Source organism: Camellia sinensis, chromosome 4 (assembly GCF_055761805.1).
Source record: "Camellia sinensis isolate YWXY chromosome 4, ASM5576180v1, whole genome shotgun sequence".
NCBI classification, from domain to species: Eukaryota; Viridiplantae; Streptophyta; class Magnoliopsida; order Ericales; family Theaceae; genus Camellia; species Camellia sinensis.
The window spans coordinates 122,434,366-122,448,406 of NC_138964.1; the positions used below are offsets into that span (position 1 = coordinate 122,434,366).

Genomic DNA, 14,041 nt, shown 5'->3' on the forward strand with positions numbered 1-14,041 from the left:
CAAAAAAAAGTTTAAAAAAATCAAAAAAATTAATTTTTTTTTTCTTATTTTCAAAATAGGCTAGAATCAAACAAGGTATACTGGGGCGTTTTGGCAACATAAGAAAAAGTCAACTTCTTAATTTTTTAATTTATTTAAATCACATTACTTCTTTAATTTCTCACATAAAAAATTTATAAAAAAATCAAAAAATTAATTTTTTACCAATTTCTCAAAATATCATAATATACTGAATTTCCGACATGCACTACTCTTTCCTTTACCTACCCAAAGTGAGGGTGCACCATAACAACCAAGAACCATTTCACACTCAAACCCTCCCTCTTATTCTCCAACTTTCTCTCTCTTACCCATGAATCACCAGTTCCTCACTCCTCCCCAGGCCTCCCGAACTGTGGGACTCTCTCTCTCCCTCACTTTCTCTCTGTAGACATTCCGGCGGGTCACCGTTTGGAATTCTTGCGAAACTAGGGTTCCGGCGAGTATATCAAACCATGGGGTCGACATTGCTCCCAGATCTGGCGACGGAGATCGTGATTCCGGTGTGTGCGGTGGTCGGAATCGTGTTCTCACTGGTCCGGTGGCTTTTGGTCTCTCAGGTAAAGCTCTCTGCGGGCCGAAACGCTTCGTCGACGACGAAGAACAAGAGTGGGTACACTGATTACCTGATTGAAGAAGAGGAAGTTGTCAATGAACACAATGTCGTCGCTAAGTGTGCTGAGATACAGAATGCTATATCCGAAGGTGAGACTAAACCCCAGATCTCTAGTGATTTGTGCAAGATATAATGGCGTTTGTGGTAAAAAAAAAACTTGTGTGCGGCTGTTTATAATCTTTTTGGTTGTTGAGAAAATGGAGGGAAAAAATATCAAAGTTTGGATCTTCATATCTGTGACGTGAAATTGATAAAAATCAAGAAAATTTTGAAAATAGAGCTAAAATTTTGAATTTTTTGTGCTCAAAGAAGGGAAATGGCTCAGATTTCAAATTTTCTTCAATTAGGAAAAAAAAAAATTTACCTCTTTTTTCGCTGTGTTTTCATCGTAGCCAAAAATGGAGGGAAAAAATATCAAAGTTTACCTCATATTATATATCTCAAAGTCAGTGGGTGCAATTTATTTATTTTTTTGATTCTTTATACCGATGGAATTGTACTTACTAGTACTTGATGTGAAGATATTGTTGTTAACAAATTTTTGATATAAAATATCTTGATAATTTATTTCTTGTCTTTGGCATTAAGATACTTAAAAATAGCTTAGAAGATTATTTGTCTCATCTCAAAGAGCATACCTAGATCACATTCTTACCAAATTTAATATGTAGAATTGAAAGCTTTACATTGCTCTTCTTAGTGATTGAGACTAATTAAGTAACATTCAGTATTCATAAAATGATTTTGAGAAAGAGTTCATGGCGAATGTCTCGTATGCTACTATTGTAAGAGTTTAATGAATTATGAAGTTTGAATTAAGCTTGGTGCATATACAATTAGTTTATTAGACGATTATTATTTTAATTTAAGCCTTGACCTTTGGGTTGGAACACATAAAGTGTTATGATATTTATAGAGAATTAAAGATTATATGATTGTCTATAGAAAAATTAATCATGTTAGTATTCTTGGTTGTATAATGTCGACTTTGGTAGTATCGGATAATTTCTGCTATCATAGGCCCACTTTGATGGTTTGGTCCAATTATTTTTTAGATTTTTATGTGTGGATATCATCCATATAAAACATCTCATAATCATAATACATTTATCTTTAAAAAAATAAATAATAAGTATGATTTGAAAAATAAAATTTTAATTTTTTTTGAAAAATAAATATGATGAAATTATTATGATTACTAAATCTGGACGAAATCTTTTTTCTTATGTATGATCTAGGCATATAATTTTAACTTTTTGGTTGTAAGTTTGTGAACCTTGCTTCTTGGTTGTTGCATCAGTTTACTTACAGTACACATTCACAGTAATTGATAAAAAAATCATAGGGATGCAACAGAAATCATAAAGAAATTGATAAAGAAATTCTTATTCACCTGTGATTTGTAATATATATATACATGTGTATTGTAGATTTATATAGATATAAAGATATATATATATACATATAAAGAGATATTATAATTTATTGATGGTGAATAGGAATGCAATAGAAGATGAATGGATTGCTTGCTTTTAAGATCTTTGTTATTGTGCTGGCTTCTCAAAAGTACAACAGAGCATTTTCAGATCCGAAGAAAAAGGTTACAAAATTTTAAAAAAAATTTACTCAAAACTAAAAAGTTATACATACATATATACATACACACACTGATATATATGTGTATTGTTGTTTGGTTTTTGTTATGGTGTGTCGGTCATGGACTTCGCTTTGTGTTGGTCTTGAAAATCGGTTCTTTGTCGAAGATGATGATCGATAAAGAGAGAAAGAGTAGTGACTGAGCTTGGTTTTTCTTGTTAATTTTCTCTGTGTTCTATTGCTTTTTTTTTTTGAAATTTTTCTCCAAAACGACGTCGTTTTGGGATACTCAGGAAGCCCTGCAGGAAAGGACGGCAGAGGACTTTGCTTGCTTTGACTTATCCAAAATAAATAAATGAAAATACTCTTTTTCTTTTGTTGTCTGCCTCATATTTTCCTTTCTTTCTTTCTTTCTTTCTTTCTTAGGGTTTTCTTTCCGGATAATTTCATAGAGGTGGATTTAGTGTCAATGGCTGAATATACCTTAAAAAGCAGTTGAACTGATAAAATACTACTTTAGTTCTATGAAGTGGTAACAGAAGATTTTACTTGAACCTAGTTGACTAGTGGTTTTGGATACATCGTTAGATTTATTAAATTCGTTAAAAAATAATATTGATTGTGGTTTGCTGGGAGCTGTTCTTGTGTGTTTGTGTTGGGCTTTGGGCTGGACTTATCATTGGGTTTGTGACAGAGTACTACACTAGCAAATGCATACATGTAATTTGTGCAGTTTTTCTTCTAAATACTGTAGCCCTGTGCAAGATTTTGCTGATTCCTACTGGACTAGAGCTGCCATGTATGGTATTGCAGTGGCTGCTCTTGGTATGCTTAGCACCATTGCTACTGGATTAGCTATTGACGCCTATGGTCCCATTAGTGACACTGATGGAGGCATTGTTGGGATGGCTGGCATGAGTCACTGGATCCGTGAGAAAACAGATGCCCTTGATGCTGCTGGAAACAACACTGCTGCCATTGGAAAGGTATTGTGATATCCTTTTCGCCTACAACTGTACAGGTCCACCTTGCTATTATAATTTTGTATATTATCAAGACTTAGTGATGGGTTTTAGAAATTTCTGGACATAATTCCCTTTTTGGTTCCAAATGATTAGAGGCCTGATTCAAATACTTTTTCACTTTAGCTTGTGGCACTTGTATATGAATTCAGCTATATGCTCCTTTGGCAGCCTTAGGCAGTGAATTGTCCTATTGTAAGTTGAGCCAAAATATCCTTCTGGTACTATCATTTTTGTGTTTAGTTGTAGAACTAAATCTGCATTTGTTGCCTCTCATCATCCTTTTCTGATTGTGAATTCCCATTGAATTTGTGGAGAAGTGGTTTGAAAATACTCTTAGGATCCAATAGGACGCTTGAGATCCTCAGCTAATCACCTGAAAAAGAATGAACACTCCGGTCGGGGGTGCTGGAATTAGCACTCCGACGGTTAAGTCAGTATGTACTCTCTTAGTTACTTGTATCTTAAGTCAAATGTACTAATTCTCATATACCTCTTTCTGGCTGATATTCTTCTATTTATATCTTTTCTTTCTTGGGCCTCGAGACTGGGCCTACTTTCAATTCGCCGTATAACTATTTACTCGGCTTCTTTTGTTGCAAACCGCTTTTCACTCGGCCCCTTGCTTAACTGGCTATTTGGCCAAATAGGGTAGGATTTGAATGTGCGAGACGGGGCCGAATGCGATATATATATTCCGACCCTCCAGGTCTAATTATTCGGCCTCTTTACGACTCCCACTATTCGGCGCTCACAATTGCCCCCCAAGCACCCCACTAATGACAGTTAGTTGGAGTGTTTGGTTTTGAACTCGAAAAGTCAGAGCCGAAATTTGGTGGCTAACCTCATTCCAACGCGGATGTCAGAGCACACCCCTTTCGGTTATCATTTCAACTTCCCGTCCCTTCGTATGCTTCCATTTATTGTGATTTAAAATCTTGTCGTCTTTTCGAACATGCACATTTTTGGCTGCTTAGAGTTTTTGGGCTACCTTCCGACTCACCTCTACAACTTCCATTCATTCTTCATTGTCCTCTCCGTCTCTTGTAAGTCTTCTTCCTCTCTGCTTTCTCTCTGCTTTGAATCCCTTTTCTTGGTTTGCCTTTAGTTTAGTATGCTCCTATAGGTTGACCGAAATGGCAAAGCATCTGAAAGACCTCCTCTCCGCGGATCGAATCTCTAGCTTTCGACGACATTTTTCTATCCCCGACAGACGACACTCTCGATATGGAGAGGGATGATGAATGCACAATCGTTTTCTCTTTCTTATCAATTGCAGAGGGCGGAATCCATTTCCCGCTACATCCATTTCTTAGGGCTGTCCTTCGCCATTAGGGTTTAATCCCTTCTCAACCCAATGTCAATTTTTGTAGAATCGTAATGGGGATCATAGAGCTAAACCGTCGCTTTAGGATTAACCTCGGCATACTTGCTATTCGGCATTGTTACGCCTTGGCAAAGTCTTCTGGTCGGCATGGACGCTATTTCCTTAGGACTAAGGACACCGACCATCAATTAGTGACTATGCTTTCCAGCTCTGGAAAGCGAGTCGATGATGTTATGGTCGCTGCCCGAGGTAACTGGGAATTTGGCGAAGGCGAGGATCGCCTTGATCCTATTCTTAGACGGAGGGGCGAACCAGGTGGCCGTATAGTTTTTTGCGTTTATTTTTCTTATATTTATAAAGCTTCATTTTTGAGATCTCATGGTTTTGTTTGTGCAAGAAATGATTTGAAGAAAGTCTTGACTTCAACCGACGATGTCGTTCTTTCGAAAATTAAAGTCGCGCTCAAATATTTCGGCCAAACAAGGGAGGGCTGCCCACATTCTCCTTCGCTACAAGCCGACATATACGACGTTTTCGGCGGCAGAAAACATCCCAAATACGAGGGGTGAAGAGTTTCTTACGACTCTTATTTTGATCGACTTCAAAAACTTGCGGCAAGTTGGTTTCGAGGGGGTCCGATTCGGAGCGGGTGGAAGTAACTGAGGTAGACGAAGCTGAAGCTGAAGTAAACGAGGCTCTGAAGTTGGCCTTCGAGGAGGCCGGCCTCAATTCTGACAACCCTCTCTCCACTTCGGGCCGAGGGGATCTTCCGTTTGACGACATTTTTACCGGTTTAGAAGACCTTCTCGGCGCATACCCCGAAGAGATGGCTGGGTTAAACCTTACACAACTCGCCAAGAAGAAAAACGCAAAAAGAATGGCCATGCGGCGAAGAGTAGAGGCCATTCGATCTGAAGTGCCAAATGCAGCCGAAGCTCAGCCCTCCCTGCCTGTTATCGAGGAGGAAACGGCCCAAAACCGAAGTGCCGAGTCCAAGGCGGTTGTGTCGGCCGATCAAGAGGCTGAGCAAAGGGCAGAGAGCATCCTGCCAAGGTCGAGGCTGGCTTAGAAGAAAATCGTGCCGACAAACAGTCGCGTTTAGAGGAATCGGATGTGATTGTGCCTTTTGTCATTCAACCAAAGATAAAAAACACGCCGATCTCCTCTGACGCTTTGGCTATTAAAGACCCAACCGTCGCGCTCAGCATGGCTACGTCCGTCTCATTGCCGGCTGACAAGGCGGCTTTCTGGGCGGAGCCAGATCTGTTGGCAATAGCATTAGCTGCTCAATCGGCTCTTCTGGTATATACCTTGACCTTGTCTTTCCCTTTTATGCAAATATTGTTTTGGTTTTAATTTCCTATTTTGCAGACGGTCGGGAGAATAGTCGAGATAGGCTGTCGCCAGCATGACGCCATCAACCGACTTGGCCGTTTACAATCGGAAGTAGAGGGCCAAAGGAGTAGGGCCGATTTCGAAGCGGCGAGGGCGAAGATGGAAAGCGCAAGGGCCGAGGCCGAGATGGAGAGGGCGAGAAATGCGGATCAGCTGAGATTGGCAAAAGAAGAGGGCAGACGTGAGCGAAGATGCACTCAAGTTAGCCCAAGAGGCGATTGCCAAACTGGAGGCTGAATTGGAAGAATCAAAGAAGGCGAAGGAAGCAACCGACTTGGAGGCTTCCAAGGCGTACGAGGCCGGGTAAAGCATTGCTCTCGCCAACTATGTGGAAGAAGTTCCCAAATTTGAAAATCGGGGATTCAAACACGGCTGACTCAAAGCCCTTGCTGCTGCTGATGTGACATTGGCTATGCCGATTCCATACGAGCAAGTGGATGTTGAGCCGCTGGAGTCTGACTTCAAGGATTAATTAGGGCGACACTTGTTTTTGTTTAAGGATTTTGAATGTATTGTTATAGCTTTTCGTTTGGTAGTTTTTATGTATTGCTACAGTTTTAATTTTTTTTGTTAGGCATTTTCATGCGAACTTGTAGCTTTTTGTTTAGTAGTTTTCACATGTAAAGTGGCTACAATTTGTGCCCAATTTACTAATGAAAATTTTCTTTGTACTTTGCTATTATTTGTGCTTAATTTTGTTATTAATGAATGGTATTGCTTTTCGCTACTTTGGATAAAAAATTCGCGTACACTTGCCGATTAGATAGCTATGCAGTTTAGTAATTTACCCTCGTCAAATAGCCGATCAGATAAATAATTCTGCCCTTGCCCCAACTAATGTATGTTCATCCAAAAGTCGAATATTACTAGTTCATGGAGTGGTTACGGCATAAATCGATCGGCATTGGGTTTACATACTTGGCCGATCAGATTATAAATCTGCCCTTGCCCCAGCCAGTGCATGAGCTTCAGAAGCCGAATACTGTTAGTTCATGGAGTGGCCGCGACATAAATCAGTCGGCATCGGGTTTAGATATTTGGCCGATCAGATTAATAAATCTGCCCTTGCCCCAGCCAGTGCATGAGCTCGAGAAGCCGAATATTGTTAGTTCATGGAGTAATCCGATCAGCATCGGGCTTTTGGAGTTTAGCATTAATGAAGTCGCCTCAGGGGCACTGCATGCATTAGGAATAAATGGGTTGGGTTCTTCGCGCTAGTGATTCCACTTATCGTGTTTAGACTCAGTTCAAACTAGCTTGTTGCGGAAGGTTAGATTGGTGCGAATGTCAAATAGACTGTTCTTTAACAACAGAGGAGAAGGGTGAACATTGGCTGAGCTAGATACTGAAATGAATTGCAGCAGCAAGCCCATACGCACGGGAGGTAAGACGTCTAGGGAACGGGAAAAACGTCAGCCCCCAAGTTGTTGAAGCAGATCACCCCGAAAAGAAAAACAGTAACGGGAAAGCTCCCCGCAACCGTGATCGAGAAATGAGTCCGACGCGACGCCGCGACCGTTGAGTTTTGCGATTTTTGTGGAGAATAAACCAATGACGGAGGCGGACTCCATTGTTAACGACCCAGGTGTAGCGATTGAGTTCGCTCGATAGATTTTTCCACCGGAAGTCCAGCAGTCAATGGTTGGTCGACAGGATTTTGAAATATTTCGAGAGGGCATCCATGGGGCGGTGAAAGGGCTGTATACCGCTTATGAAGTCGGCATGCGCTTGCGTGCCGCTCGACGAGAAATAGAGAAGAAAGACAAACAAATTCGAAGTTTGGAGGCTCGCGCGGAGAAGGCCGAGCGTGAGCTCAGGGAGCTCAGGAAGGCTCAAACCACCGAGCCGCGTGTGGCAGGTCAATTTAACCCGGTTGTGGAGGAGAGAGTGACCTAACGGCTGTTAAGTCATGCGATTGCCGATCGAGATACGGCAAGCATGTTTGCCGTAGAAAATGCAAGAACCATGGGTTATGAAAAAAGCTTCCACGACGGCCGGAATGTCGGGAATTTGGGGCCCTCGGAAATGGTCCGACGATATCAAGTCCCCACTGGGCGAACGGCCAAGGACTGGTGATAGAGCTTAACTCTTCAGCAGGCAGATGGGTTAAGGAGGAGAACTTCTGGCATTGTTCACATTTTTTCACATGACATTCGACCTTTGCTCTCATTGTCGGCTAATAATATTCCTGTGTTACAGCTTGATGAGCCAAAGAGCGCCTGCCAGAATGTTTGCCACAGCTGCCTTCGTGTATTTCAGTTAGAAGCTCTTCGACTTTGTCCGGATGCACGCATTCCAGGTATGGACCAAAAAGAAATTTTTTATAAAGCTTTCCTTGTGGATCCAAGTAGTATCGCAAGGCTTTGTGTCGCAGGTTGTGCGCTTCTTTCTTGTCCGTCGGGAGCTATTCGGAAGATAAGAATGTAGCAATGGGGTCCATCCAACTCAGTCTGACTCCATGACATTGACCTGGACTTCCTCCGAAGGGCCAATGCTCGGCTTCGGGATGAAGCTTACTTCAATGGTCCGTTTAATCTCTGAGTTGATGGCGGAGGCTAGGCAAGCCAGGGCATCTGCATGTGTGTTTTGATCTCGTGTTATTTGATTCAATTCATGATGGTCAAATTTTGCCAGCACGGAGTTAGCCGTTTTCATGTAAGTCGCCATACGGTCATTTTTGGCCGTGTACTCCCCTTTTAGCTGATTGATCATCAGTTTTGAATCGCAAAATACAAGCAAACGCTGAGCACCAAGAAGATGTGCATTCCACAAACCGGTTAGAAGGGCTTCGTATTCGGCCTCGTTATTTGATGCATCGAAGTTGAGTTTGACGGCCTGCTCAATTATTGCACCGTCGGGAGTCATGATTACCATTCCGGCTCCACTGCCCCGTTGATTGGATGATCCATCACAGTAAAACTGCCAAATGTCCCCAACATAAATTCTCCAGTTCAGCTTAGGTCGAATTTCATCAGACTTGAAGTCGGCAAGACCCCCAGTGAATTCGGCCACAAAGTCGGCAAGCACCTGTCCCTTGATTGAGGTTCTAGGCAGAAACTGAATATCGTACTGGCCGAGTTCAAGAGCCCACTTTGAAACGCGCCCTGATGCTTCTGCACTACGGAGTACCGACCGGAGGGGGTGGTCCATTAGTACCCCGATGGTATGCCCCTGAAAGTAGTGCATCAGCTTTCTTGCTGCCATGACGAGGGCCAGGATGAGGTTCTCCAACGAAAGGTAGCGTGTTTTGGCGTCAACCATTGCCTTGCTCACATAATACACTGGCCTCTGCTCCCCCAACTCTTCCTTTATCAGTACGGCGTTGACGGCCCGATTGGAAATTGCCAAATACAAAATGAGCGGGTCATCTGTCGAAGGTGTTGTCAAGAGTGGAACTGATTGGAGGTAGGTCTTGAGGCCGTTGAAAGTGGCTTCGCACTCGGCGGACCATTCAAAAGCCTTGCCCTGCCGTAGTGTATGAAAGAATTGTCGGCAGCGATCTGTGGACCGACTGATGAACCTGTTGAGTGCGGCCGCCATCCCCATCAACTTTTGAGCCTCTCTTACTGAACAAGGGGATCTGAGCTCCAAGATTGCTGTGATTTGCCTCGGGTTGGCTTTGATTTCTCGGTGGTTGACAATGTAACCCAAGAATTTGCCAGAGCCGATCCCAAACGCGCATTTGGAAGCGTTCAACTTCATTTTGTATTTGCGTAAAATGCTGAATGTCTCTTCCAGATCGGTTAGATGAGTTTGCTCTTTTTTGGACTTGACCACCATATTGCCAATGTACACTTCCATAGTGTGGCCGAGTTGTTCCTTGAACATGGCAGTGACCAGTCTTTGATAAGTTGCCCCTGCATTCTTCAGCCTAAAAGGCATAACCTTATAGCAATAGGTTCCTCTTGGGGTGAGGAATGCAGTTTTGTCTTGGTCCTCTGGATGCATGTCAATTTGATGGTAGCTTCTGTAAGCATTGAGGAAGCTCATACGTTGATGGCGTGCCATCGCATCTACAAGTTGGTCTATTCTGGGAAGGGGAAAACAATCCTTGGGACAGGCTTTGTTTAGGTTTGTGAAATCAACGCAGACTCGCCAAGTCCCACTTTTCTTCTTCACAACCACAGTGTTCGAGAGCCATGTAGGGTAGGTCACTTCCCTGATTGCCTCGGCGTCAAGCAATCGGTCAATCTCTTTAACAACGGCGGTAGTGTGCTCTGTGGCTGACCGTCGGCTTTTCTGAATAATCGGCTTGCATTTAGGGTCAACATTTAAACGGTGCTGTGAAATAGATGGATCTACACCCGGCATCTCATATGGAGTCCACGCAAATACATCAAGGTTGCCAAGCAGGAAGGAAATTAGCTGCTATCTATCGGCTTGATTCAGGGAAGCGCCGACCATGAAGAACCTATCTGGGTTTCCGTCATTTCAACTTGATCTAGGGCTTCCATGGCCTTTTTACTTGGGAGTTGCCAACATCATCGAGGCTCTCCCGATTCAGCACCTCAATAGAATTCACTTGCAACTCCTTTGGCGTCTTTCCAATAAGGAGATAACATGCTTGTGCTGATTTCTAGGAGCCACAGATTTGCTCAATGCCGCGTTCTGTCGGGAAGCGTAGCAACTGATGATAGGTGCTTGGCACAGCCTGCATGGTATGCAACCATGTTCGCCCCATGATGAGATTATACGGCGATGGCAGCTTGACGACCAAGAATTCCACATCCACTGTTCGGGAGCTTGCTCGAACGGGTAGTGTGATTTTCCTCAACGGGTATTCTGGATTGGCGTTGAAGCTGAATAGTGGATAAGGAGCTGGAGAAAGATCCGATTTGGAGAAATCGAGTTAGGTGAATGTCTTATAATACATAACTTCTGATGTGCTCCTCGGATCAATGAGTACGCGCTCAGCGGTGAATCGGTTTACGCGTAACTCGATTACCAAGTGATCAATGTGGGGAAGTGTCACTCCGACCAAATCTGAATCATTGAAAGCAATGCTAGCAGCTTCACGGGGCTGTTTAGCCGGAGTGAGTTGATTTTGAGGGTCAGGATTCGACTGAATCGTATGTACCGCGGATGATATTGGCAGGCTGTATATCATGTGGATCACGCTGAGTGGAGGTGAATCCTGTCTTACAGCTATTGCTTTGGCTGAGTTGCCTTTTCGGACGTACTATTATAGCCGACCATCTTGTACCAATTCCTTCAGATGATCTTTCAATGCATAATAACTCTCAATATCATGGCCATGATCCTTGTGATACTCGCACCGCCTATCCCGTCTTCTCGTGTCGGCAGGTCCCACCATTTTGGACGGCCATTTGAAGAAGGAAAGGTGTTAGACTTTGGACATAACCGCGCTGATCGGTTCTGATAACTCCATATATTTCTTGTCGGCGCGCCTTGTGCGCTTGCTATCGACTTGCAGTTGTTCATTTGTTCGGTGGGAGCATTGGTTGCTTGATCGGCGAGAATCCCGTTTCTTGTCTCGTTTAGCCCGATACTGTGGTTCAGGGCTCTGAGGTGGTACAGAATTTAACGGCCGAGCAATTTCAGAAGGGGCCGTCTTGTTGGCCAGGTTTTCAGCTTTAACTTGCAGGCCGTCATATTCCACTTTGCAGTATTTCTCAACTTTCTTCATCAACGACCAGACTGTTTTGGGGGGTTTTCTAGTCAAGGAACTGCGAAAAGCACTATCAGGATGCAAACCCATTTTAAAGGCGGTAATGGCCATGGGGTCGTTGCAAGCATCATCGACAAGATTGAAACATTCCCAATAGCATGCCGAATATGCTCGTAGAGTTTCTCCCGGCTGGATCTGCATTGCCCAAAGAGAGTCGGCTTGCTTTGGCTGGACCTCGTTGGTGATAAATCTTGCCCTGAAGGATTTCTGTAGTTGATGGAAACTCTTGATCGACACCGGCTTCAATTTATAATACCATCTGGCGGCCAATGGCCCTAAACTGCTCGGAAATATTCTGCACATGAGAGCCTCGTCGTCTGCATGCAGCGTCATGGCTTGCTTATAATGACGGATATGATCAGTGAGGTCCGATTTCCCGTCGTACAAGGTGAACGACGGGGCTTTGAACTTCTTTGGTAGTCCTGCCTATGCGATCCGTCGCACAAAGGGATCGTGCTGGTCCTCTTTGTTTGAACCATTTCGTCTTCGCTTATGCCTTATACGTGGACTCTCTTCGGGGGAACTGGTAGTTTCGAGTCGTCCCTTCTTCTTGGGCTCCGGGAATAATGAGTCGGGGTCGCTGTCAGTGTCTTGTTGTCAGGCTCGAGGTCGTCGACCACCTGTCCTCAGAGGTCGTTCGGGATCTTGGCGCACAGCTTGTTTGGACTTTGCCACTTCCAAGGCCAAATCCTGACCGAGACGTTCGTTCTCAGCGATCATGTTCTTCAACCTCTGCTCGTTTTGCTTTGCTTATTCTATGATCGCTTGCATTGTCTCATGCACTGAAGTTGAGGGTGAGTCGAAGTTCAAGGCGTGTCTTGCGGCGATAGTCTCCGGTCCAAGCATGTTTGTTGGAGTGAGGTCGTCTCTCTGTGTGGTCTCGTCAGTGACTATCGGAGGGTCTTCTGTTACGCCCGCCATGGATGTATTTGAGTACTCCCACAGACGGCGCCAACTGTGGAGAAGTGGTTTGGAAATACTTTTAGGATCAAATAGGATGCTCGAGATCCTCAGCTATATCACTTGAAAAAGAATGAACACTTTGGTCGGGGTTGCCGGAATTAGCACTCCGACGGTTAAGTCAATGTATACTCTCTTAGTTACTTGTATCTTAAGTCAAATGTACTAATTCTCACATACCTTTTTTTGGCTGATGTTCTTCTATTTATATCTTTTCTTTCTTGGGCCTTAGGACTGGGCCTACTTTTAATTCGCCGTATAACTATTTACTCGGCTTCTTTTGTTACAAACCGCTTTTCACTCGGCCCCTTGCTCAACTGGCTATTTGGCCGAATAGGGTAGGATTTGAATGTGTGAGACGAGGCCGAATGCGATATATATATTCTGACTCTCCAGGTCCAATTATTCGGCCTCTTTACGACTCCCACTATTCGGCCCCAACAAAATTTTATTTTACATTTGTTTATGGGGATTTGCCATTGAATCTGCTGCACTGGTGTCATTGGCCCTTTTTGGTGCATTTGTGAGCTGCACGTCAATTTCAATTGTTGATGTTCTCACCCCGAAAGTTTTCATAGGTTTGATTGTTGGTGCCATGCTTCCCTACTGGTTCTCTGCCATGACCATGAAGAGAGTGGGAAGTGCAGCTTTAAAGATGGTTGAGGAAGTTCAAAGGCAATTTAACACCATCTCGGGTCTTATGGAGGGTACTGCCAAGCTCGACTGTGCCATCTGTGTCAAGATCTCTATTGATGCTTCCATCAAGGAGATGATTCCACCTAGTGCCCTTGTCATGCTTACACCCCTCATTGTTGGGACCTTCTTTGGAGTTGAGACCCTCTCCGCTGTTCTTGCTGGCTCCCTCATTTCTGATGATAATTGTGATGGTATGGATGATGATGAAAGTAATCATTCTTATCAGATGAGAGTTTGAGGTTGTATGCCCTAGTTTTCTTTTCACACTTAGAACAGCTAGTTTTCAAATTTTCATTGTAATGCCATCTGTTTCTCGATTAAGTTCCTTTTTATCTTCTCCCCTCTTGAGAATAATATTTCTTTTATATATTTATTTTTACTAGCTCTTAAATTCTGTAGTTGTGTTGCATTGGTCTTGGGTGTTCTTATATGATCAACTTTCTTTTGGCCTACAAAAAACTACACTTTTAGGGTTCGTTTGGGATATGGGTTAGCTTTTTGGCTATTTTAGTTTGGGGCTAAAAAGTCTCGTTTGGGATAGAATTTCAATTTTTGACTTTTGTGAGGGGAAAAAAAAATGAAATGATTATGATTTAGATGTGATATTTTGTCTTATTAGGTTAAAAAGTTTATTTTGTTTTTGTGTGACTATTTTAGTCAAAAAGTCTCATTTTAGCTTATGCCAAACGAAGGCTTAATAT

The 14,041-nt window shown here is 43.2% G+C and overlaps 1 protein-coding gene across 1 annotated transcript; it reads left to right on the plus strand.

Annotated features, from left to right (window-relative positions):
- The first annotated feature begins 364 nt into the window (after positions 1-364).
- On the plus strand, positions 365-13,734 carry LOC114280012 (pyrophosphate-energized vacuolar membrane proton pump-like). Its single transcript, XM_082866104.1, has 3 exons — positions 365-744; positions 3,017-3,237; positions 13,223-13,734. The coding sequence occupies exons 1-3, from the start codon at positions 495-497 to the stop codon at positions 13,226-13,228; spliced, it is 477 nt and encodes a 158-aa protein (XP_082722230.1). The 5' UTR covers positions 365-494; the 3' UTR covers positions 13,229-13,734.
- Positions 13,735-14,041: the final 307 nt, after the last annotated feature.

Bases quoted from the DNA above. Each gene is read 5' to 3' on its own strand.
- LOC114280012 (XM_082866104.1), top strand. From the start codon at position 495: ATGGGGTCGACATTGCTCCCAGATCTGGCGACGGAGATCGTGATTCCG. The intron at 745-3,016 runs GTGAGACTAAAC...GCCCTGTGCAAG, and splicing joins ACAGAATGCTATATCCGAAG to ATTTTGCTGATTCCTACTGG.